The following is a 27,245-nucleotide window of genomic DNA, read 5'->3' as shown; positions in this document are numbered from 1 at the left end:
CCCTGGATTTGGCTTCTTTATTTAGATAGGATGAAAAATGGGGGAGAGTGAAGAATCATTTCACATGTGCAGGACAGAGTATTTCAGAGTGGTAAATGCATTATGAAACCACAAATACATTATATAATTGTGGAAAACAACATTACTGGATGAACTATTGTGTACAAGACTTGCTTAGATGACAATCACTGTTTATTTACTTTCTCCATTCTTCTCCATTCTGTATTCGAGAACACATCCTGCCTTTCCTTATACTTTATAGATATTAATTAAGGAAAAGTAAATTCTATTTTAATCTAATATGTATCTTGGATTTGTAGGTTCTCACTCTGTCTGTATGGATTTTTTCTGTCTCCCATCAGTTTTGTGATTTGAAACTGTAGAGGTTTAATATAAAAGAGTTTGAGTTATTATTAACTGTTACATTTAATTCTGTGTTTTCACAACATACTATAACTGGAATAATTGAAACTGCAGGTCACTGTTGGCTTTTTACCAGAACATTAATTGTGCCATTTGTAAAACATGAGTTTTATCTTTATGGAACAACAGAAACCAAATGGGATGTTTACCCTAACCCATCCCTCCCTCCCCCTCCAACCTCTTATGCTTGTTATTTTTCTTATACAATTATCTTTTGATTCTCTATTAGGTTGATTTGGTAAATATAGGAAGCTCAGACATTGTGGATGGAAATCATAAGCTGACCCTTGGTTTGATCTGGAATATAATCCTCCACTGGCAGGTGAGTGGCACTGCTCCTTACTTTCCATTAAGTACTTTTATTCCATTGATCTTGTTCCCATTATTATCCAACAACAGCCTACAAAGTAAACATAGGCATTGCAATGTGCTAAATCAGCAAATTTTATTACACTCTGTTTACATATCACCTTAATAATCTTACTAGTTATTATTAAGAATATTAAGAAGATAAAATAGTTTTTAGAGCATTAGCAGAAGCTCTTTTGACTGTAATTTCACAGTCAGATATTGCAAAATTATACATATAACAGTTATCATAAGAAAAAATGGATAGACAAGACCAATGTAGCTTTCATAGTCACTTTTGTTTTTAGTATCTTAGAAAGAGTGTTTATATTTTAATAAAATAATCACATTTATTGCTTTTTGCTGCTGACCCATCCTGGCAAGAATTATTTTTAGTACACTAAAGAGCTACAAGGCTGCTAATTTATTGAAGCAGATGTTACTCATTTAGCTTCCTTTGTCTTTAGAAAGAAAGGGGTGATTATGGTATGGGACTTGTAAAAAACTTCATGGTAGATGAGGACACCAAAGTAAGCAAATTCTGAGACAGTAGTAAGAACAAAATTCAGAAGAACTAGCATCTAGGTGCTTTGAGTCTATATGTATCTATGAATTTGGACTGAGTCTGTCCATTCACGTTGACTGTGTTCCCCAAGCAATAAGCTACAGATTTTTCATAGCATTACAAGAAAAGATGGTAGGAAACAAAGACTAGAAGACTTCATATTAAAAACTAAATGCTCCTATCAAAATCACACGTGAATCATTCCTTGAAGAAGAGAATATTTTTATTCAAATTTTACAGAGCATGTAGTGAGAGCAACAAAGAAAAGCTGCAAATAGTTAACTCACTTCTTCCTTTGTCTCCCATTTCAGTATTCCTAGTTTAATTGCATAAAACTCTTCAAATTACTTAACAGCAGATGGAATATGATATCTGGCTGTGCAACTTTTGCCAATAATCCTTCAGTCACTGTGTTTCAATTTGCATGAATTATGAACTGAGACGACTGTTCATGTTCAAATTAATAATTTGATTTGTTCTTATTTTATCCTGAAACAAAGTGTTAAAGGTCTGCTTTAGTACTATCTTGTACCTACTAATTTCTTTTCAATTGTTCCCACCACTCCTCTTAACACAAACTTGCACACACACAGAAGACAATGTTCTGGTAGAGTCTGCTGAGCTTTTAGACAGCAGGCATGTGCTCTTGGAGTACCTCCTGCCTGCAGTGCACAGGTGGTTATTTTCAAACTTCATCTTGAACCTAGTGATAACTGTGACAGCATCTGTGATGGAACCCAAGGCTTTAGTCTAAACTAACCATGTATGAAAAGTACAAGGATCATGTTTACAAAGCATCAGTTAAAACTGTGACATCTTCTCATAATGATTCAGTCCATTTTTCATCTAACTTTGAGTTCTGTGTTTCAGTTTGCTTTTATTCATGGATTACTGAAAGGAAGTGACCTGCATATTCTGAACTTTTCTTTTTATTCAAAATTTTGTAAAAATAATTTCTAATTTGTTTAGAACTAAATTGCAAATAATAGCCCTTGTTTTTATTGTATAATGGTTAGTAATTTAAAAAATAATATAAAGACAGATTTGTATTTGGACTTTTCTCTCTCTTTAAAAAAAAAAAAAAGAACACTTGGCAGATGTTGGTTTGCTGCCTATTTCCCTCAAAGTATTGGAATGGTTCAAAGTAAATTTGTTTATTTACAGTTCTGTGGAGAAAGACTGTTCTTTTCTGGATTGTCTTTTAAGTTCTGAAGTGATTTTCATGTTCTAGAATATGTTTGTGATTGTCTTGTCCTGTTTACATACTGACAGCACTTCTGGTGAAGCAAGGCTATAAGTTTCTTAAGAAAGGGTGATGATTCCTGTTGGTTCCAGCTTTCCTATCACAGACTGCCCCTGGAAATAAGCAGCTGGAAGCACAATAAGCTGTTCTTAAAGTCTCTGGGCCACCAAACTTATCTGTCTACAGCTAGTAAAATGTCTCATTCTCAGTGATAACTTATCAAGATAACTATGTTTATTTATAGTCTGTAGAAGACCTAAAAGAATTAGACAGTAGTACACAGCCTACTTGATGTAATACATGCTGCTGGTGTAGTTTGCAATCCCACTTTTACAGATCTTTCATTTCTGTGTTATTTTGTTGCAGATAATAAGCAAAAAGTTCCCCCCCCCCAAGTTTAGCATCCTACAGCCAGCACCACATAAACTCTACTTATATATGACAACACAACAGTCTCTTACAAAAATGTCAATCGCTTTGTGTAAAAATAAAAAAAAAAAAAAAAAGAGATGGCAAAAGAAAGGTGCATGAAGGGAATATGAATCAGTACCAGTTCAAGTGGATATCAGCAGTCCCATTGAGGAGAAGCAGTGGTAGAGGCATTACAGCAGACACGATTCGACTCATTCTTGCCACTGTCATTGCTGTTCAGTAGAAATGTCCTGGCTTTCTGTATCCCCTGTGGTGATTGTGTCCTTTCTTATCTAGCCTGGTTTTTTCCAGATTATTATTAAAAGTCTCCCTGAAATTGAACCATCGTTCTGAGTTGAGCACCTGCTGCCAAAGCTCTTTATGCTACTGCATCCATCAGACTTTCTATTTCCTTGAAGCTGCTGCCCTCTTTCTCACAGCTCTGTGATCCCAAACTCACTGCAGCATTAGCATTTAAGTAAAAACAGAGCAAAACTAATAATTTCTGAACTGTTATATTTGACAAACTCTCTTAAGAGTGGAAAAAACATTCTCTGTTGAAGTGCTGTAAGTTCTTTTGTTATGTTTTTAAGAGCGAACTGATTTTCAGGTAAAGCATGAAAAAAACCCACTAACAAAAGTCTTTGGTGAGACTCATGGACAGAATCTTGACTTTCTTTAGAAAAAATAGCAAAAGAATAGACATATACAGAAGGCATATATTTCAGAGAGGTGCATTTCAACAGTTTTTCAGCCTTATTTTGAGACTTATTAAAAGCATCGGAGTTATTGTGCTCTTGTTGCAGAATCAGTATTTTAAGAGAAATTACCATTTTGTTTTATTTTGAATTTTGATTTTGGAAACGAAATATTAGTAGTTTTGTCAATCCACCTTGAGTCAATGAGCAAAGAATATCCTTTACTTTGATAGATGTCTTGAATACCTATGAAAATGTTCTTAAAAGTATTTTTTTCAAGTGAAATACTTTAGTGGTTCTAACTATAAAAAAGGTAATCTGTTCAGTCAGAATACCTGAAATATAACAAGTAAAACATATAAAGTAGTTCTATCAGGAAGCTATAAGGTTCCCATTTGATAGAGAAAAATGAAAAATTCTTACTTTGAGAACAGTTTTCTTTTTGGATTATCTTTTTCCCTCCCACTATTCTACAGTCTGCCATCCTGAAGCCAAGTGCCAGTCTTAAAAAATATTACATGCCTGAGTGTTGGTTTTAAAGTAAAAAGATGTAATGAGAGCCTTAGGTCGTGCTGTGTTCCTGTGTCATCTGACACACAGAGCTACACGTGTACAGGCTCCAGGACATGGTCCTGCAGTGGGAGGATCAGAGATCCACTGCTGCTGTGAGCCAGCACTGAGCCAGCACTGGCTGTGCTGCTTTTAGCTGCTTCTTAGTGTTCTGACAATAATAGCAGTGCTCCCATTCCATTCACAGCTTTCCATTTGGCAGTTTGGCATTCCAGAAGCCATCTTAGTGATGTCTGTGTTGCCCTTTTTCCCCTTTCTATCAAAATTTAATCTTTTCTTGTTGCCATAGCATATGCCCATTCCCCAGGAAGAGCAAGAATATCTATTCTCTGGAAGTCAGAGTTTCCTACACTTTAAAGCTTTGTGTCCTGCCAGGATATATTACATTAGAAAGGAGAAGTAACAGAGAAATAAGTATCAGAGGTCAACCCATCATCTGACAGCATGAGGCAGAGTCTACTAGACACTTTGAAATGGCTGTACTTTTTGAGACTGGATGCTGAAAGGGTTTATCTATCCAAAAGCTCTTCAGGCTGACATGAACACATCTATATGAACTACTTTCTCAACAGTACATCTTAACCGAGAAGCCTTCACAAAGCTTCCTTCTCACCCAAATGTCAGCCAGCACTTTTCTGCTTAGGTGCTGATCTTGTTTCAGGACCCAGCCATCTCGCAGAGAGTGTGGTGCTGCACCCACAGTGGCGTGGCATGGCATGGCATGGTATAGTTCTGAATGGCAGTGCCCTTCAGGACACTGGAGAAAAAAGTGGCTCCAGTTGTAGAAGTAGAATTATCCATCATTACTCACTGAATAGGAAGTGACCTCAGCATTCAGGATGAGTTTTACTTCATTATTTTCAGTTCCTGACATTCCCTAGGAGACAATCAAAATCATAAATTTAAGTCTTCACTGTTGCAGAGAAATGCAGGAAAAAGAGAGCAAATCTTTATCCATTGTAAGCAAATATGCTCAACAAAGGAGAGATTGAAACTGTTTTGTATTCGTTTACTCAAAAGTAGAGATAAATACTGGTTTTGACTCCATGTGTTTAGATCAAAAGGAAAACTATCACCTGGATCCTTCTGAATGATTGCCTTCCTACAGCTCATTTTTTAAAATAATTTTATCTAATTTCTTCAGTTCATATAGATTGCTCCTTTCTCTTATGTTAATGTCAACTCAAAAGCTTGATCTTTTCACTGTGTTATGAACCTCTATATTTCTAATATTTTGTTTCTCCATTCATTCAGCTATCCTTTAATACAAATATGTGTTGTATTTTTCAAAAGTCGTGGTTGGCTTATAATATTCAGAAAAATCTGCATTTGTAAATATAAGCACATGATAAAAAACTAAAATGAACAATGAAATCTTGGCTTGGACAACTCTCCTCAACTATAATTTTAATATTTTCTAGTTTTTCATATTGTTTAAGTGGGATGCAATAGATGCTAATTCCAAAAGTTTTCTTCTTTTTAGCATCCAGGGTAATGAAAAAACACAATTTTTTTATTTTGATAGTAGTGAAGGGATTTTTGCCTGGAAATAAATAAGGCAAATCTCTTAGCTTCTAGCTAAACTATGTAAATCTACTTTGGCAGCCCTCAGTAATGAAGACACTAAAAATAACAGTAAACTCAATATACCCGCTCAGACATATGAAGCAAAAATAAAGAGTATATTTACTAATTTCCTTACACTTTATTTTCTGTTTCCTGATGTAGAAATGGAGGCAACTATAAAAAACTTCTATTCTTATCTGACAGAATTTTATATTAATTTTCATTGGTGCAAATTACAGTCTAAGACTGAAGTCAGGGATGTGACCCATAAAATTTAGTGAGGATCGATTTCTCCTCCCATCTTAGAAACTAATAGTATATAAAGTAAACTTTATACCTAACTCTCAAAAGGAAAACTGAAGACACTGATACTGTCTGGGTAGTATGCATCTGAGATGCAAATACAAGATATTGTTTCAGTAATTCATATCTTTACATAGTCAAATGACTGAATTAATTGCTGTGAAACTACCGAGCAACTTACCAATACACAATAAAATGATATCTTTGTTTTCTCTACAATATCAGGGTAATTAATTTCTGTTGTTGATGGTTATTCTTTCAGATTACATCTTCTGCATGTTATCTTATAATTTTTACAATTTCAAAGTGGTCCATCCTTAATCATAAAGTAGCTTCTGCTCTGAATGTTGTTCTTCGACTGACTGATACTGGCTGCAGAGCAATTCAAGGGAAGAGTTATAATGAAATGCTATATTTCACAAGCGAATAAGCGACTTTATAGTTAAATTATATCTTAGGGAGTATTTTTAAAGATCTGCTAGTCTTTCAAAGATATATGGAGAAAGCAAAAGAAAAGAGAAAGAAAAAAAGAGTTCACTTTACAGGAAAATAATTCTTAATAGAAGTTTTATGAGCTCTTTCACTAGTAAAGAAGTTGATAAGAAATATATAATCTACTGCATTATGTCAAACTCCAGGCTAATATTTTTTAAAACCCTTAGGCTTTTTGTAAAATAATAACTGTAGATTGGTAAGCTCTCTCTAGTGAAAGAAGAATATTAACTATTCATTAAAAAATAAAATTGAAACATATGCAATACTCTTTTAATGCAGGCACTGAAATTCATTTTTCATCCTAGTGCATTTATGCAAATATAGTTTGCACATTTAAGTCAAAAACATTATCTACCGTGCACTGAGCACATTTATTTTGCCTTGGTACTATTTCAACTCGGTCAGTGAGAGAAGAATGCTTTTCATCCTGTTATCAAATTTTGCTATAATGTATCATATTAGCTAAGGATGTATTTCCAGAACAAAGAAAACCACAAGGAGAAATACTTAGTTTGACTAAACTCTGTACCACAAATGGTGCAAACAAATGTGCCTTCTCTGTGCATGGAACACTTCACGTGGCACAGGAATGAATGCACTGAAAATATCAGCAATAGTGACCAGCAAGTCAATATCCCTTGTCTTTAAGCATTCAGACTTGATTGCTGTCCTTAATATTGTCACTATGTTCTTTAATTACTTAGGATTTTTCTTCTTTAAGGCTGAAACCTGGGCAGCTGAAGGATTTTTGTGTCAAAAAAAAGAGAAACAGTCACCTTTTAATAAGTTCAATCACTGATCAAATTCTGTCTTTTATTTCAGGTCAAAGATGTAATGAAAAACATCATGGCTGGGCTGCAGCAGACAAACAGTGAAATGATTCTGCTGAGCTGGGTCCGCCAATCGACTCGCAATTACCCACAGGTCAACGTTATCAATTTCACCAGTAGCTGGTCTGACGGATTGGCTTTCAATGCACTCCTCCACAGCCACAGGTAGGAAAAATAACTGTTAATTATTTCAGTAAGCTTGTAACAAATGGCTGTAACAGAACTGGAGGATGGTGAGTCTATGATGTGGGGTGTTTTGCTGCTTCACGTGTGGGAGTCAGCATTCTTTCAAATGGCTATTTGCTTTGAACTGGCTGCTGTGTTTTGTGTTGTACTGAATCCTCTTGTGGAGGGAGAGGGTCTAAGCTTTTGACAACACAACCAAACATACTCAGTTCAGACCCTTTTCGGGAATTTCAGTGTGTATACCAGGTAGACAGGACTACAGACTTGGAAACTTTTGAGAAGAACAAGGAATAGGTCCAAAACTATGCCTTTGAGGTTGTCCTAGAGGAAGAAAGAAATTTTCCTGGGGGAACTTAGAGGGGGAAAATGTGGTGTTTGTAGAAAGCCTCTCACAGATGCTGAATTGAAAGTATGGATTTGCCTCACTAGGACACAGCTGGAGAAGGTAGCCTTTGTTTTCAAAACCTTTCATGTTATTCCACGAGCTGATTTGAGTTCTTAGCCTCTCTCAGAAGTTGTCTTCTTCTAGTCTGTGCATGCTTTATAAAACTCTACCTTTAGAGATTCAGAGATCTCTAGTGGTTCTGTGTACTTCGTTCAAGGAAGATGTGCAAGTAAATCTATCTAAAAGGCCTAGTTCTTGCAGCTACAGCCTTTAAAGCAATATTTCTTTTTGTCTTTTGTTGTATTAAAGGCTTAAAATAAAATAAGGCAAAATACCTCTAAAAGCATAGTTTGAGACAATATATGCCTTCCAACTTAAGCAGCAAAGAACTGCAGATATTTCTTTCCAGAAGTTTTGCCTGCTCTTTTAATTTTTCTAAATGAAACTGTCTCGTGAAATCTACTGCTGCTGTAGTTGAACAAACACTGGCAGACATTTACAGTGGCTATACTTTACACCATCCCAGGCACAGCAGATATCTCTTGCTTTGAGTCCATATTTCACGCTGCATATGCCTGGAAACCTTAGAATCATAAAATCATTAAGGTTGGAAATGACCTCCATGATCATCAAGTCCAACCTTGGACCAAATACCACCATATCCACTAAACTACATTGTGAAGTGCCACATCTACTTATTTTTTGAACACTTTCAGGATGGTGACTCCACCACTTTCCTGGGAAGCCTATTCCTATACTTAACCCCTCTCAGTGAGGAAATTTCCTGGTACCAAATCTGACCTCCCCTGGTGCAACTGGAGGCAATTTCCTCTGATCCTATAGTTGCCTAGGGAGAAGAGGCCAGCATCCTAACCACAACCTTCTTTCAGGTAGTTGTAGAGAGCAATAAAGTTTCCTGAACCCCTTTTTCTTTTCCAGATTAAAAAACCCCAGTACTCTCAGTTCCTCCACAAAGCACTTGAATAGACCAGACTGAATTAAGGTGCAGGAAGTTTCAGTTGCAAGCATTGTTTGCTTGTAATGTTAGGAATGAGGCACTATTTTAAGGAAGAAATACTATAAAAGGACTTTGTGTATGCCTTTCATCTGCATTCGGTATTTATAGTGTTAACAACTGGCTTTCCCACCATCCTGCTAGTTACTCCACACTGTGGGCATGAATACCTTTTTGTCTTCCTAAACACTGGCTATATACACCTTATTAAATGACAAAATGCAGCTTTTAACTCAAACACCAACTTACATAAGTCATACACGAACTTTGTGATATAGAAAGGACTGAGTGCTTCCTACTACTTTTGGTGGTACAGTGCTACCTCTGTTATATTGGATAGAGGTGGGGAAGAAAAAAATGGATACACCTCAAAGAGAAAAAACTTACTTTCAAAAATGCCAAAAAAGAGTTATGCTGAAATGATATTGGATAACTAATTATTACTGTAGACTCAAAGCTAAACCCAGTAGCACTGTAGGACACTGTAACTATCTTGAATTCATCTTCAGCAAATCAGTGCAGCAGAAGGCCTAGAGATATTGTCTCCAAGAAGAGACAATATCAGACTGTCTTCTTCTTGATTAGGGTATCTGATACTCAGATATTCAGACTGTGTTCTCCACAGGACCGTGTAATATCATCTGGTGTCTGAAATCAGTAATCAGAAATTCCTTTTTGTCCCTCTCTGTAGGAACAGCTTGAGAAGTCTGAACACAGGCACTTATTCAGGAGCAGTCTGTGGTTGGGGAAGGCAGTTGCCTATCTAAACCACTGGAATTGTCTAGACAAATCTCTGTGTCTGCATGCCAAATTTTATGCACTGCTGTGTTCAGTTCAGTGTAAAGTTCACCAGTTGTGAACATTCATTTCCAGCTTACTAGAATTTATGCACTTTATTCAGGCTTTGTAATTCAGGGCTGCAAAACTTAAGCTGGCTTTTACTCTTCATCTGTCTGCTGCCATAAATCTTGCATAGCTTTCTGCACAGTGAGCCTATTTTCAATAGAAGTGAAAAAGAATTACTCCACAGAAGTCTTGTCTCTTGCCCAGTAGTTACTGCACTTATCTGGGAAATGACAAGTGTGCATTCAGAGTCTCTGAAGCAAGTCTCCAAGACAGAGCAGTTGTCTTCTGGACTTTAATCACTGTATTACTCTGCAAAAGTTTCAGAGGAAGACCTAATGTTCTCTGAAGCAGTCAGTCAGTAATTTTTAAGATGAACCAATGACCATCTTGATGACCTTACACATTATGTTCAGTGTATGGAAACATTGACTTGTCCTTCAAGATTCAAGGTACAATCAGTTAAATAGTTACACTAAGACACTCAGAGAGTTCAGGAGCTCCTAACACTATCTTAAAGAAATAAAAAAACCTTCTCTAAGAAGCCTAATTCAGTCACTCTAAAATGCAGGTACATTACATACTTATTGGGTGTCAGAGTCTTGGATTTAGTACCTAAAGAAGACACTTTGAACATGAACTGAAGGAAAGTTGTTCAACATGTTTATATGAATTCTCAGAGAAACCTGGTGTCTCACACATCCTATGCTTTAAAAATATTACATATCTAGAATGACAAACCCTCTGAAGACACTTTTAAATTTAACCCATTTTCCCTGTTTGTTTTTCTGTTTCTCTAGTTCTCCTGTTCCACTTCATTCTTGTCTATTTCCTTACTCTCCATGAAGTTTTGTCCAGATGTTCTCCTCTTTTCTTTCATCCTCTGATTTTATTCCTCTATATTTAGTTAATTCACTGTTTCCGCTGTCTTTCTTCCTCCTTCATTACTGTCCCTTTCTGCATTACCTTTCAGTACCTCTCTTTTTCCTAGAAATTTTTATATTGAAATGTCTCATGAGGAAAACTAGCACTTGTTGCTCTAATAGTCCAAACAACTATGTGTGTCTTTATGGTTACTTAGGTAATAACCTAGTATATATACAAAATACTTTGGTGGAATTTTTCTTTGTTAAACATTTAAAACATATGTTCATCATTCCTGAAACCTAAAAGACTTGCATGATTTAATTGTAAAAATAGTCTTTACTGCAAATAATAACTTCTCTTTTGAGGCTGAAGTGTTAGAGTTTAGCCCTTCCTTAAGGTGTGTTTCAGAGGTAAACCATAAGCCTTCTGCATTGACCTAACGCTGTAATTTGCATCCATAGTCCTCATCACACTTAGATATTCTCATGATGGGAAGTAAAGTTATTCAGAAAAAATGCTACCTACATTTTGAAAATCAAGTGTCATAATAAACTCATATGGTGTACCTGCTGCCTCATGTGCATACTTTTTGCCAATTGTAGCACTATTCCTAGACTGCTACAAAAAACCAAAACCAGTCAACCAACCAACCAACCAAACAAACAAAAAAAAACCCCAAAACCAACCAAACAAAATAAAAAAACCCAGAAAACAACCAGACAGACAAAAAACCTTGAATGATGCTACCCAAATTTTTTTCCATAGTATTTAGATTCTCTGAAAGTGAGGGTAGATTTCTTGGTGGCATTAAAGCAATTTACTTTTCAAACCAATCTCTTTCCTTTAGGAATTGTGATATTTTCATTTCTCTTATATAATGTTTTCTGTGATGAGCAGGTGGCTTTTTGTTTTGTTTTGGGGTTTATTTAAAGAAGTTAAGGCAGTAATTTGAATTTTTATCTGGATGAATTCTAAGCACCTCCTTAAAGGGATTGACATAAAGTAAAAGATTTTCATGAAGCACAAACCACTGTGAGAGCAGCAGTCTCGGTGGGAAGCTTTCTCTCTGATAGGCTTTTAGCCCACCAATCCCTTGCTTTCAGCTGACTGTTTTGTTTTGATCAGATATTTCTAATGTTCTTCCTCCCTCATTTTATAAAGGGGTTACTTTAAGTAGATATTCTCATTTTTTTAATCACCATCTCTCTACAGACATTTAGGCTTTTTAGTAATTGCTTTCAATACTAAGTGCAAGGAGTAGTGGAATACAGGTTACTTGGCAAACCTACAAGGGCACGTCACTGAGCCCAGAGTGAGACTTTTCAGAATATAAACTTTCCTTGAATGGCATGTTCTGCACTGAACTGAATAAAAGCAACGCAGCAGCTGTGGAATGGCACTGTCACCCTAAGAATATACAGAAACTAAAACATTTTGCTAAGAAAGAGGTTAGTCTTGCTACAGGTGAAATTCTCTCTATATCAGGCTGGAGATCACAGAGAGTTTTTCTCCTTTACCTCTTGTAATCTTTTTCCTCCAGACAGGTATCAGAGAAAACTTCACATTTTTCATCTAACTTTGCTAAGGCTTTTTATATTTTTTTCCCTCTCCTGCCCCTTTAATCAAGATTTTGAAGTAGGAACAGGTGGCATTCATTAGCTTCCTCCTTGCTTCTTCAAAATGCTCGAATTCAGCCCAGGTGACTGCTTTAGAAATGAGCACTTTAGTGCAGCTGTTCCTGCTTCAGGGTAACAAAGTAAGGAGGGGAGGAAAATGGCATTAAAAGGACGTCCTGGATAGAATTAAAAAAAGTTTGTCTTCAGTAAGTTACAGGAACAGGAGAAGTAAAAGCAATAGTATGAAAAGGTATAGTTAATTTTTTTTTTAGCAAGAAACTTCATTATATGTTAGCTACTGGCTCCTGGTTTGTTTTAATTGTGAGAGTACTGAAGACATGTACAAGATCTTCTTGTGTACAAAAGTTAGAACAGCAAACCCCCAACTTTTCTTTTTTTGAAAGAGATGGTCAATTTTATGATCTAAATGTGATTACTTTCTACCTACAGTGATGGAAAGTTTTTGTGAATTAGAACAGTAAGTTTCTCTTTCACTAAGTTATTTTATCACAGCAGAGTATATAAGAGTTATACCTTAGTTAGATGTTGATGCAGCTTAAGCAAATGGCTTAAAACGTGTATATTATTTCTTCGTGATATTTGCAATTATGTCTGTGTAATTAATTTTTACTGCAAGTCACATAAGTTATAAAGGCTCCTGTTTTAAAGGTTTGTAATACTTGAAGAAATGAAAGCAATACATCACATGATGTTAAAGTATCTTCTAATGTTTCACTTCCTTCAGAGTTCTCCCTCTGGCATAAAAGCTTTTCTTCTCTTAACTTTTCTTAAATCCATAATTTTGTAAAATTCATTACCTCTTTAGATTAGAATTCCACCTCAGAAAATCTGTGTTGTTTTTTTTTTTTCTTTACTGCTTATACAATCTTAAAGGGGTTATATGGTCATAATATTTGTATCTACACTTGTGAAAATTAGCTTTCCATTTTGGGAAAGATTTAGAATGTGTCTCTAAGAAAAACAAGAGGGGCTCAGCTGGGAACAGAGCACTGTGGGGTGTTGAAGTTACTATACATAGATACCTGCTGCCTCTGAGTTTTGTTTAGTTGCACACTTTAAATTGGATGGCAACTTATTGGTTTTTGTAGTAACTGTGGTTTGTCTTATCCATGAATTTAATTTCTACATAGGAATCTGTCTGGATTTGTTTGGTCCTGGATTCAATTTACTTACCCTGGCTGATCTAGTTCTGTTGTAAATTATGTAACTGGGGGCAGGTGGGGAGTCCCTTTTATACCTTATGAAAAGTTATTTTTCTTGGAAATACATTTTGGAAAACTTCAGACTTGTTTTCCTTTTTTCTTTATTCTTCTACTTTTATTTCTACTGGTTATGGGAAAGAATTGTTACTACAAAAATGACCTGGTGTTGAATATAAATTTTGATTTTTACAATACAAGCTTCTTCACTGAAGCCTTCAATCCTTTCACTTTTGGCTCTGCATAATCTTGTCATAAACTAATACAAGATCAGTGCTGTTTGAGCTGATCAGTTTTGGGCTAGATGAAGTTCAGCATGTTCTAGTTAATTCTCATTTCTTTGAGCATTCACATGCTTGTATTGTTCAGGGAAAGGAATGAAAAATACTAGTTATTTTTCCTTGGGTTTTCTCCCTGTCACACATGAATCAAACTGCAGATACAAGAACAGTGCTTGTCTCCTTTTACACATGTCAAAAAATTCAGGAAACCAAATTCAGGCAGAGAACCTATATTCCATTTTATTTCTTTCTTCTCCTATTTCATACCAACCCCTTCCTGTATTTAAAACTCCTTAGAAAGCTAATAATAGTTGTTATTAGGAATTCTGTTTCAGTGTTGTTTCAGGGATTTTTACAAGCTATTTGCCACATAGCACAATTATTAATCTTCTAGGCTGTAATATCTCCTGCAGTCAAACTTGTCAGTATTGCCATGTAAATATCCCCAATGAAACATCTAGACACATAGCGCTGAGAAGCTGATGCTTCAAGTTGACATTATGATGCTCTTTATTCTAGTGATGGTGCTACTGAAATGTGTGTAGTCACATATTCTTTCAACAAAGGGAAAAATCTGGAAATTTAAATTGCTGTTGGAGTAGGGAGAGCTTTTTGGTTTTGTTTTCTCTGTGTAATTAAGTTGATGCTTGTCAGAGCTGAGTTACAGTAGGTGCTATATGCTTTTATGTTGACTTGGAATCTGTGCTGTCTGCTACAACACTAAGAAAAGATTGATAAGAATCCTGTCAGTGACTTACTAAGTCTTACTACTTCTCTTATTGCTGTGTCTAAGAGGGTTCAAATTTTGCCATCTGTGGTGAGTGTAAAAAGCAGTGCTGTGTATACTCTATACAGACACATGCAGCATGCAAATTCGACCAAGATATTGAAGACATGATGTTGTCTGAAACTTTATTAGTGAAACTTTTGTGTTTGAGTTCTGGACTTTAAAAAAAAAAAAAAAAAGAAATCTGTCTTACATTGAAAATCCTCCCTCTAAACAAGACATCATGATACATCAACTTGAAAATGCCCTCCTGGTTTATACAGCTGAGAAGTTGGATTAAGTTAACCCTGTAAGATACTATGAATGAGGACAGAGGTTTTTCAAGAGGATTAAGAAAATATTGTGACATTCTTTAATGAATAATCGTAAATGCTCATTTTCTTTGCTAGTGGAGCCCTGACTGGTTAGAATAAAGTATGAATTTTATATCACCAAGTAAGTCATGACTGTGTGAAGATACTGTGCTGCTCTGAGCAGCGCAGGTGTGGTTAGAACTTCGAACCAAATCCCTACAAAAACATTTGAGGGGGAGGTAGTCCCTTGGATATCATTCTTTCCTTTCCTTGTCCTAAAAGCTTTTGTCACTAAATAATCTTTTTACACTCTAGTCTCTATAGTATTTGTACAACACATACTTGACAAGCTTTTTGAGTCATAATAGATAGCTTTATGGTTACTATAGTGGGGTGTTTTTTTGCTAAATTTGCTACATGGGCTTATGCATCCTATGCCAAGCTGTTAAATTTGGAGAGAATAAGGAATTGAAGAATATCTATATGTTTGCAGAGTAAGATGTAGAAGTGTGGTGGGTTGACCCCAGCAGCAACTGAGCACCTACACATCCACTTGTTTGCTTCTCCCCCTGTTCCCTTTAGAACAGGGAAGAGAATAGGAGAAGGGAAAGCATCAAAACTCTTGAGTCAAAATCGGCTGTTTCAATAAATGGAGGAAAGAAGAACAGGTAAAGAAATGATGCAAAGGCAGTAACTGATGTCCAGCCAGTCTCCAACCAGTAGACACCTACCAAGACAAACACCCTCTACCCCCCTCCCTTCCTTTACCCAGATATGTATTGATGTTCAAGTCAGATGGCACAGTTTGGGCCATCTGTCCTGGCTGTGTCCCCTTCCAGCTCCTTGACCATCACTATACTACTCACCTGGGGAAAGTAGCGTGAAGGGAAAGTAAGCACACTTCAGCAATAGCCAAGCAAATGGTCTACTCTGAACGCTTTTCTAACCATAAATCCAAAACATAGCATTGTATGGACTGCTATGAAGAATGTTAACTCTCTATCCCCAGTAAAAGCAGAATGACAAAATTATGCACACATAATCTATATTGTGAATGCTTGTGTTTTAGTACACAAACCAGTTTATGACATAACAGACTTAAAGCATCCAGGATTAAAACTGGAAATTGCTGCCTAAGTTTCCTTTCCCTTCCTTGTAATGTCCCTAGCTAAATTTAGTCTTTTGAAGTTATTCTGCATGTGGGAAAGAGAAAACTCTAATATTTATAAACCTCTGCACAGAGAAGCAAAATAACTTGGAGTAACTTAATTGTTACTATGTAAATCACTCCCCCCTCAGAAAAAAATTGGACAGCAAAGGTACATAACTGGGGAATTATTACTACATAAATGGCATTTTCCCTTTACTCTCTTGACATTATTACAGTATGATTTAGTAAATGTTTTTGCCATTTATTATAGACTGGGAGACTATTTTAAATTAACTTTAAAAATTAATAAAAATGTAAGTAAATCTGTCATAACTAATTGCAACATTTTAATTTGTGCAAATAACCAACTTGATTTATCTATAGTTGAAATTATACATTTAAATGTTTTCTGATTTAGAACACTGTATCAAAATCACAAATTGCATAGTTGTTTTGCTTCATATTATATGTATATTAATTACAGAATATCTAATTAAACATTTTTTTTCAGAGTACTCGATAACAAATTGTCATCTCCTAGTAGATAACTTTCAAATAAAGGCCAAAGATCATGGTCTGGTAACATTATTTATACTGCAAATAGTGCAACTGATAATACAAGGTCCCAGATTGTGTATCTGAGCTATAATTCAGTTTTGTCTTGTTCTGTCTTTTCCTGCAAGGGCATGTAAATTATGCTCGAGTGCTTTTGCACCAATCAGCTAAAACCCATGACTGTACTATGGGTTAACACTCATCTGAAAAGTGTAAGATGGTAAAAGAAGTGACATGTGCAGCTATGCTGCATATGTTCACAAGTCACATCAATCCTTGGGAGGACTGATGAAGGAATCAAAAGCACAAACAGTGTTCTCTTCTATGCATCCAATCTATTGGAGGTCTGGAGCACAAGTTTTGTGAGGGGCAGCTGAGGCACCTGGGGTTGTTTAGCCTGGAGAAACAGGGCTTTGGGGGAGACCTTGTCTCTGTCAACAACTACCTGAAAGGAGATTGCAGCAAGGTGTGTGTCATTTAGATCTCCCAGATAATTAGCACTAGGACAGGAGGAAGTGGCCTCAAGTTGTGTTGGGTGATTTAGTTTGGATATTAGGGAAAAGTTTCATCACTGTAAGTGTCATCAAGAATTGGAAAAGACTGCCCAGAGCAGTGAAGTATTTAAAAGATGTGTAGATGTAGACTTATGGACCTGGATTAGTAGTGGACTTGGCAGTGCTGGGGTAGTGGTTGAACTCTATTCTTAAAAGTGTTTCCCAACCCAAATGTTTCTATGATTCTATGAGCTTTTTAAGCTGTAGACCGATTTCAATCTTAACAGAGAGGTGGTAATCTCAGAAGTGATTATATTCTTGGAAATATCTAAAGAAGCGAAAAGCTGGTGCCTGGGGAAAGGAGGAAAGCTCCAAAATGGCATCAGCAGTTCTGTCCTGCTTGCTACAAGCCAGTCCCAGTGTGCATGGCCACAGAATATGAACTTTCTCACCCAGGAACTACCTGGGGCCTGAAGGAAGTAGCAAACCCACTGTGGATATTTGAGCAGTGACAGCAACAGAGTGCTATGGGTCAAAAAAGGTGATCTGGGGGAGTGAGGCAATAGGCTGTTGGGACTTCATGGAAAAGAAGAAATGTGGTTAATGTGATTGTGATGGACATGAATGAGGACAGGGTGCAATCCCATTAGAAGCCAAGCTTCATCAGTGCCAATTGAACATGATCTTTGATTATGAAAATACAAAGCAGTAGATGATGCTGATGGATAGCCTTAGAAATACATAAATAAATCTAAGACTGAAAAATAAGAAACTTGTTTTATTTTTGCTTTAGACCAGACCTGTTTGATTGGAATGCTGTTGCTTCTCAGCAGTCACCTGTACAACGATTAGAACATGCATTCAACATAGCCAGGCAACACCTGGGCATAGAGAAACTCCTTGATCCTGAAGGTAAGTAGAAATTACAGGGGTTTTTCCTTCTAAGTGGAAAATCAGTTTTTCCATGTATTTGATGCTAAATTAATTTCAATTTTTTTGTCTGTGTGAGAATGTAACTTTTTGCAAGATAAATTATAAACTGAAACAAAATCCTTTATCTTTTAATGTTACCTTTTTGCTCTATTGAAATAACTTAAACTGTCTGTATGTACATCCTCTAAAGCAACTTTCTTTCAGCTTTGGGACCAGATTTCTAATGTGCATGCCCTGAACTAAAAGTATCTCAATAAGTTGTTGATTTCTGTTTCAAAGATTTAGAGAATCTGCAGCTTTTATATCTTCTCAAAAGATCTTAAGTTTAAATTACCTTTTAATGTATATCCAAAATGTGAATTCAAACTCTAGAAACTCATATATTTTAAGTATGACTTGTACATCTCTGTATATTGAAATTTTATCAGGATGACAACTCATATCACTATTATTATTCTCACATGTAATAGAATTGACTATTCTACCTTAACTCTATCTTTCATATGTCCTTGTGCAGTCACGTTTGAAAGGTTCCTTGTTTTTCACATGATATTTTCAATTTTGTCAATTTCTATATATTCTCTGCTGTACTTCCTGTACTGCTGACAACCTAAGTAATTTTCCCTCAGAGAAAATTTCTAAAAAATAGTTTACTTTAAGGCAATGGGAACAGCTATTGTATTTCCTTTTTATATAAGCCTTTGTGTATATATGTATATATGAAAGTACTTTTTTTTCCATACCATGATTCATTTGCTGTATTTTCATGGAATTTCCTATTAAGCCACTAAAAAAATGCAGTTTTCTATCTGTTTGTCCTGTTCTCAGTGGCTCACCTCATGAGTTTTTGATGGGAAGAGCTAGAATTCAACAAGAAGTAAAAATGAACGTAAAACGTAGCAATACATCTGTTAATATAACTGGACATTTCAATTTTTAAATAATAACCTTTTTCCCATGTATTTCTCTGGGAGAAATATTGACAAAAATATGTACTTGAACACCTCAAAGCTCCCTGCTCTGTAACCTCACTGCTTTGTAGAGTGAAAAACTGTTAGAACAGATGGTTTTGTTCAAGATGGTGATATTTTAACCTGTTTACAATTAAAAAAGGAGAATCTCAGGAAGCGCTCACAACTGGAGCAGAGAGTAAGATTTAAGATGACAGGGACTTACCACCTCATAGGTGAGAGCTTTGTGAGTGACTCTTGAGTGCTCTGTCTTGTGTGCAGTCAAATAGTTGTCCTTGCACCAGGAATATATGGGATGTCTGTATCTGGCCCTGTGGAAGAAATGCCCAGTAAAACCAGTACAGCATTGCTTGCTAGTACACTGTCTTTCTTCTCTAGAACTCAGTTTTTGTGAACCATTGGAGGAAAACCAGGCTTTCTGCATGCTAAAGCATGAGACTGAGCTTGTAAACCCTGAATGAGATGGGAATTGAAAACTGAGTAGCACAACTGAATGGGTAGTCACAGTCTTTTCTATAACTGGTTAAACTTTCTTCTTCTCAAAATAGATTAGTGAAAAAGCTATTTTCTGTATGCAAAAGTCGCTTCTGATTAGACATGTTATTCTGGTTTTGGCAAAGATACTTGCAGTTGTTTAGCCAACAACTGAAAAACTCTTAAACATTGGTGATTTTCCAAATGTCTGCTATAAATATTTGCTATTCAGCATTGCAAATCACAGTGCTGACCACCTATTATTACCCCCCCCCTTGTAAATTTTCCAAAGGAAAAATAAATTCTCTACCTGTTTGAAAACATGGATTTTTGGAACTAACATCTTTGTTCATGGTAATAAATTAGTTGCAGGACTGAAAAGCAGAATTACTGGTATGTAAGTAAGTGAGAAATCTTGCTTGAAGGTTCTAGCATACTCTTTCTGTAATTTTACTTTTTATATTTATAACTTCTCTTAATTAGGTGCGCAAATATCTCTTCAATGGCATATTGTGTAACAACACTCTTTCCTCTGGCCACAAAATGCTACTCTCTTGGAATAAAAAGGGAGTATGCAGTGGTGAAATATTATTTTCACATAACTTAATACCTGTCAAAATAGTACACATATAACTTGCGAACACTTTAAAATTTGGTTTTGTTACTTTACTGTTTGTTACGTCTTCATATTTTGAAAAAATTAAGTAGAAAGGAAGCCACTATTCAGTAAAGACCTACTCTTCTGCAGCAATGTATAGTAGTAAAAAAAGAAAAGGTTTGGAGTTTTTTGTCTTCTCAAGTTACTGATGATTGAATGTTGAAACAAATGTCTAGGGAGTCTGTCTTAGCAATTAGATTTTGAAATGTAAATATTTTTTTTTGCCAAACTTTGGTTCTCTGGGTTGTATATGAACTTTGTTTCTGAGGTTGCTGATATTTAAAGTCTGTCCCATGAGAAGCAGTCAATTTATTTGTGAGGCTGTTGATATTTTAAGTTTATCCCATGAGCACCCTTTAAAATGATGTTTCAGAGTTAAATCACCATTTCAATCACAGTCTTTAAGTATTTCTTGTAAAAGCTGTGTTATGTAAGTTAAAGCTTTCATATTTTGATTCATGAAGAGATGATAATTCTTGTTATTTTCCTTACTTATATAGATTACTAGGAATGCCTTTTTATATCAGTAGTGTATCTTAAGGAAGGTGCTTTAGTTTTGTTTTTAAGCAAGTAAACTTAACAAAACCTACCCTAGCAGATTGTATTTATATTAATGATGCTTGCATCATTAGAAAGAACGCACAAAAGAAAACAATTGGCATGTCTAATAGATTTCATGTCCAATCTTTTTCTGTGTCCTTCAATTATCTTAAGAAATTCCTTTTTTTCATATATTGCAAGTCTTAACATAGTTTGACAACATTATCTTGGTCCTGTTTTGATACATTGACTTTGTATCTTGTCTTTGAAGCTTGATGTCTTCAAAGAGTATGTAACCTATCTTCCCCTTAAAAATAGCAAGCAGTATGTCTTACTGCTTATAGCTTTCCTTTAAACAAAATTAGCTAAGGAAAGGTTGTGATTAATCAGGTGTTTTCTAAAGATACAGTGTTTTTATATAAATTCCCAAAATAGGCGACATATGCAGTGTAGATTAAATTCTGCAAAGCAAATCTGCAATCAGAATGTTCATAGTATTGGACAGGGGGGGAAGAAGCAAATAAACTTGTCTGCAAGAGTAGGGTTTGTGATAGGAACTTTATTCAAGCCTTTTTGCTTTCCTTTTCAGTCAGAAGATATGAGAAAGCTGACATCATCTCACAGCAAATATTTTAAATATATGTTAGCTGTTGGTTCTTTGGTTTGAAGTTGTTTGAGTGGAGTTTTTTTCCTCCTTGATGTTGAAAATGTATGTAGAAGAGCAAAAGGGATGAGTTTCTTTCCTTTCTTGTGTCCTGAAATAACAGTGGGAGACTGAGCTCTATCTGGATGCAGGAGTTGAATGTACATTAAGTTCACTGATGACTCCAATCTAGGGGGAGCTCTGAACTCCCTTGACAGCTAGACAGGTCTTAGAGAAAGATCCAGACTAGAGAGGTGGGTATGAAATTTAACAAGAGAAAGTCCTGTATTCTTCACCTGGGACAGGGTAATCATATAGGTGCAAACTGAGGGAAAAGAATCTCAAGAGCAGCACTATTAAAAGGGATCTTGGAGTTGGGTTGGTGGAATATAACTCTACAGTGTACCCTGGCAGCCAGAAGAGCCAACCATGTCCTGGGATGCATCAAGCATTGTGTTGTCCCATTCAGTTCTGCACTGGTGCAGGTTCTCTGGTTAGGAGAAGGTTCACCCCATGGGTGGTCAGACACTGGAACAGACTCCCCAGTGAAGTGGTCATGGCTCAAACCTACCAGAGTTCAAGGAGTATCTGGACAACACCCTTAGTCATATAGTTTAGTTTTAGGTAGTCCTGCAGGGAACAAGGAATTGGGCTCAGTGATCTTTTTGGGTCCCTTCCAACTCACTATATTCTATAGTCTTTTTGATTGAATCTTGTCAGTGAGTGAAATGTAAGCAGGTTTAAATGTCTGTCTGGTATTTGTTACCATAGTGTATGAAAGATAAAAAGAGGAAGATGTAAGATTAAGTAAGGAAAATTGGTGGATGTTAGCAAGCAGGATTCAAAGGAAAAATAGGTTTGCAAATTGAACTTTTAGGCCAAAGTATGCCTGCTTGATTTACAATGGTGTCCTGTTGTAAGACATTTATGATTATTCAGCTAAGATATTTTAAATCTTGATGATAGTCTCTCTGATCCTTTCAAAGAATAAATAGTTATTGTGCTTTGGTTGCTCAAAATGAGTATTTTTTGCCAAATATTACTTGCCAGAGCCAGGTAATTTTAATACTGATTTCTCTTCAGATTTGAATGGCAAAGCCAGTTTATGGGCAAACTTCTACTGCAGTAGTTTTATTTTTTTAAAGTTTATTTCTTTTCCTTTTTAAAAAATAAAAAATAAAATAATTACTCTTGATACAACTAAGGAAAATTTCTGACTGATTTTTCACACTTTTCCGATGCATGTTGTGGTTTTCTGGCTATAAATCTCAGAAAATATACTGAAAAGTATTATGTTAATTGTTGTGTATCCACTTTTTCAGGAGCATCTTCTTAAATTTCACCAAGCAAGGAACAGGATGAGCAAACAGCAACAAGTGTTGTGGTCAGCAACACACAGTAGTTACATGCCATTGATTGTATAATGGCTTTTACCCTTTACTTTGGGAATGATCTCTCAGAAACTGAATCTGGGAATACATCTGAGCTGTCCTCTTTCCCCTTACAACAAGTAGTCGGGTAGCAGCAGCATAAGTATCTCTGTGCTTCCTTATAGCAACAAACATCTGATTCTTGGTTTTAATGAACTTGTCTCTGCTGTCGTTTTGCTGGGTCTTGTGCTTGTTTGTGCTAGCCCGACAATAAATGGACTGTGAAGTTATATAATGGCATTTCTGCTGTCCTTTTTAGGTAAAGTAATTATCCAGTTTCTTATACTTTGTGGAGCTTGATAAAAAAAAATCTCATTTAATCTGTCCCAGTCACATTTTCTGTATTTTTCCTTAATTTACACTGATGACATGAGTTTTTGGCACAATTATTAAGTGATAATGAGACTCAGACAGTTTTCCATAACTTTTTTGTTTGATCTTGACTCCCTATACTTCTATATCTCAACAGTAATGGATTCTACCATATTGGAGCACGGAGAAGAAGGGAAAAAACCTGTTAGCATTGTAATTCTTGAGGTTGTTAACCCTGTCTGTACCCAGTAGTTCTATACAGTAATAATACTATTTTTCAGTTCACTTTACTACCCTTGCTTATATGGCTTATGTCAAGGAAGTATGAAAAGTTGATTTTTTTTCTATTATGCCCTAAAATTTAGAAGTGTTTTGTGTGCACAGTGTCAGCGTGGGAGGAAAAATTATTTTTTCTGAAGGCAGGAGGGAGATACGTCACAGGGGCTATGACTGATATCATACTGCTGAGAATAGTCTAGGAAAATACTGTCTCAAGCTCAGAAATCATTGTTTCAGTTGCACAAAAACTTTATGATGGATAGAAAATAAAATGAAAAAGGATTGTTTTCTTACTTTTTGGTAAGAAAGATTGGATTGTTTTCTTACCTTTTGGTTCTCAAAAAGAGGAATGCTTTTGATTAAATAGGAGAGAAGTCTACAGGATTCACATTAATAAGTACAGCAAAAAGTATTTTTGCTTTACTGTATTTCAGTGCAAATTAAACCTCTAATGCTGATATATCATCATGCCATATCATGTACTTTGTCTTCAGCTGTTAGCACAGCTGTGAAATGCAGAACAAGAGAAGGGCTGTGGACATACTTTCAATACTAACAGTGGAATATATGAATTTTTATATGAATGACATTGGAGTACACATAGGTTTTCCAGATGATTACTAGTTTGATCTATAGTTCTGTTGTAATATTTTACTCTACACTTTCTTTTGAGAAATATTTGCCCCAAAAATTAAAATGCATTTCTTCTTTAGCTCCTGGTGAGGTGAAAGTCCTGCCTTTTCTTTGCAGTCCTAAGCAAATAAGAATAGTCAGCAAAAATGATAAAGTCACTAGACTCCATCGAAACCCACTTTATCTTCCGTGTTTATTAATAGATTTATTACTATCTCTTTGACCTGTGAGCAATTGAATTACCAAGAGATGACTCAACAATCAGTAGCTTTTACCCATTTCCATGGAAATAAATGACTTTAAGGGTACTGTAATAAGAGACTCAAGGACAAAATAGGCCTTTCCTCCTGAGAATGGGAAAATTTAAAATAACTGTGATTTAATTTGAAGCAGGGCACATATGCTACAAAAGAAATTGTAAGATTTTCTATCACAATGGGTTTGCAGCTTATAATATAAATTGAAGTACTGAACTTGAATTGTAAAGAGCTCTGTAGTAACTTTGCATAGCTGCTGCTATTGTTAATAGTTCAGCAGTGGTTAGATGTAAGGATCAGGATCCAGAAGGTCTGAAAGTATTTAGAAATTAAGATAGACTTTTCTACCTCTGTTTTGACTGAGTAAAGAGCTCTGCCTATATACTAAGGGACTCCAGACCTCTCTTGTCATTGATAGCATTGGCTCCTTGTTTTAATAAAGGCCAGAGCACACAGATATGGAAAACACTTTGGAGTTGACAGTACACTACTGAGTAATCTGCACACTGTGCAATGGATGTGGCTCAGGGTATTTCTCAGCTGAAATGTGTTAAGGAATCTTTAACACCGTGAATGCTTTTTCTATTTGTCCTGTTATGGCTCTGCTTTGTGTGTTCTATCAGTAAGAATGACCTCACCATAAGTGTCACATAAAGGCAGATGTGCCATCTTTCGAATTTCTGGTAATGCTTCTCTGTTGACAGAAAGGAAAACAAGAGCCATTGCAAAGAACCATGTGTTAAGAAAACACATATAAACAAAATTTGTTAGCCAGAACTTAAGTTTTTTTTTCCTCCTCTACAAATATATTGATATCACATAAGACAATAATTATCCATTATTGTCATGCATCAAAGTGAAATGGGAAAATAGTCCTTTCTCTGAGGACCTTCTAACAAAGAGATTTATTTCTGTATATATAAATAAAAAAGATTTTAAAATTTAGCTGCTTTTTGTTTGTTCTAATTCTTTTCTTCTCTTTTAAGGTAGGAAAAACCACTGATTTTTGTGATTGATTGAAATTATGGAGAGCTAAGGCTCAAGAGACACAAAGGAGTTTCGGAGATTGTGTAGATTATATTAACACAAGTAACAGTATTAGAAGGAAGAGGACTTACTAAACCTTTCATCTGGGACATAATGGTTTTCTAGGATATATCTTACCAATTTGCCCATCCTTGCACATGTTTATATGTCATACATCATGTGAACAATATATATAAATCCTACTACTAAATACACAATCCAGCAAGGAAAAACTAACAAATATTAAGAAAATGTGCTCTTGATATAGCATGAATTTCAATGCTGAGTGCATGTCTTATTACCCTCTTAATGTCTGACTGAATACTTCTGTAATATCATAGTAACAAAAATAGCGTAAAACTAAATGAAGTGTGTGTTTTTGCATAAAACAGAAAAAATGAAAGCTGCATTAAAATGCATGAAAAATCTAACAGCAGTGATACCTGTAAAATGTTTTATGATTAAAAGTAGGGGTTGTATTAGTATAAGGAACAGACAATAGGTCTGTTTACAGACTCATATTTACAGATAGTAGTCATGTTCATTTTAGATTTTTAGTGATGGTGCAAATCAGTCATACTACTATACATTTCCTTAAAACTATGTCATAGTTTATAGCAATGTTATTTAAATTGGTAAGCTTCAGTGACCACAGCTACTGTTCTTCCTATGATGCTGAGAGCGTAATGAATGAGGTGTTCTAAAGACTTCAGTCATTTCTCAGCTAAATGTTCTGTCCAGCTTCTTCCAAGGTGAGAAGGAGCAGAGTAAATCTCTACTGTTGAGCTACAGCAGGAATTGGGAGTGGAAGGGTGAGATGGGCATTGATATCAGTCTGCAGATTAGACCCTGGTGGTGAAACTGGGTGTTGCAGGTACTACAAAGAACACACAGGTTTTTTTGTTGTGACCCTATTTATTGCCAAATTTTTCTTTTAAATTTTTGGATTCAGGATACTTTACTACCTCATACCCCCAGGCATGCACACACATCAAAAAATGATATTCTAAATGCTCCTGTTCTTTACATCAAAATGCTACTTCTATAAGTAACCTCCTGGTCCTGCTTAAGCAGAACATTTCCCTCTTTGGTGCATGGTCTTCCAGTTACCTGTGCTTTTACAGTTATCTTCTTTGCTTTTCTGTTTTTAGTTTTTTGTTTGGGTTATTTTGGCTTGTTTGTTGGTTGGGTTTTCTTTGGGGATTTTTTTTTTATTTTATTTTTTACTATTTTGAAGTTCTTTATAATTTTTGGGGGGTCTACATTAGTATTCTGCAATCACAGTGCTTTAGAACGCTCTGGCAAATTGTAATAATTGGTTTGCTCTGGAAAATAATCACATAAGTTTCCTTGCCACTATATCACAATGCATGTAGTTTTCTATCTGTCACTACTAATACTATGTTTTATCATTATTTTTTTCCTAAATAAATTTCTTCTGTGAGAGTGTTAAAATATTAATCCGGGTTCAATTTTGTGTTATTTCTTTGCCAAATTTCTTATGTAAATAGATTGTGTCTTCTGCTGGGACTTGATATGTCCATAATCCATGCTTCAGGCTAAAATCGTGGGGGGTTTAACTCTGTATTTTAGTGAATTAATTCCTTTGGAACTGCATATATAATTCTTAGTTGCTCAAAATAATCACTGATGGAAAACAAGTGAGAAGAGATCAATTATGAACACAATTATGTTGTCTAATGCATCAGGACAGAGAATGAAATAAGTATATGCAAGTCTTATAATCACAAAGGAAGAAGAAAGTTTATTTAGGTAAATGTTCAGCACATATTCTGAGAAGTTTCTAGAGATGCATAGCAATGCATATATCTTCACTGGATATTTTGTCTCATGATAACTTAAAAAAAATGCAAAAGCATTGTATTTGCTCAGCCAACAAAAGTTCTATCACATTTTAAATAAACTTCAATTGAAGTAAGGAGAT

General features: G+C 35.5%; 1 protein-coding gene across 10 annotated transcripts in view; it reads left to right on the top strand.

Moving 5' to 3' along the window:
- The window catches only part of DMD (dystrophin), a 1,047,400-nt gene that overhangs the window by 264,941 nt on the left and 755,214 nt on the right, over positions 1-27,245 (top strand). For all 10 annotated transcript variants that reach the window (XM_050333288.1, XM_050333286.1, XM_050333290.1 and 7 more), the window contains exons 5-7: positions 653-745; positions 7,445-7,617; positions 17,938-18,056. In XM_050333288.1, coding sequence (XP_050189245.1) covers positions 653-745; positions 7,445-7,617; positions 17,938-18,056 — 385 coding nt within the window. The remainder of the gene's footprint in view (positions 1-652; positions 746-7,444; positions 7,618-17,937; positions 18,057-27,245) is intronic.

The sequence above is a fragment of the Myiozetetes cayanensis genome, unplaced genomic scaffold (assembly GCF_022539395.1).
Source record: "Myiozetetes cayanensis isolate MyiCay16 unplaced genomic scaffold, myiCay2020 scf5-8, whole genome shotgun sequence".
In the NCBI taxonomy this organism is placed as follows: domain Eukaryota; kingdom Metazoa; phylum Chordata; class Aves; order Passeriformes; family Tyrannidae; genus Myiozetetes; species Myiozetetes cayanensis.
Note: the sequence above shows the minus strand (reverse complement) of the source record. Positions and strands in the feature narration are given on the sequence as shown.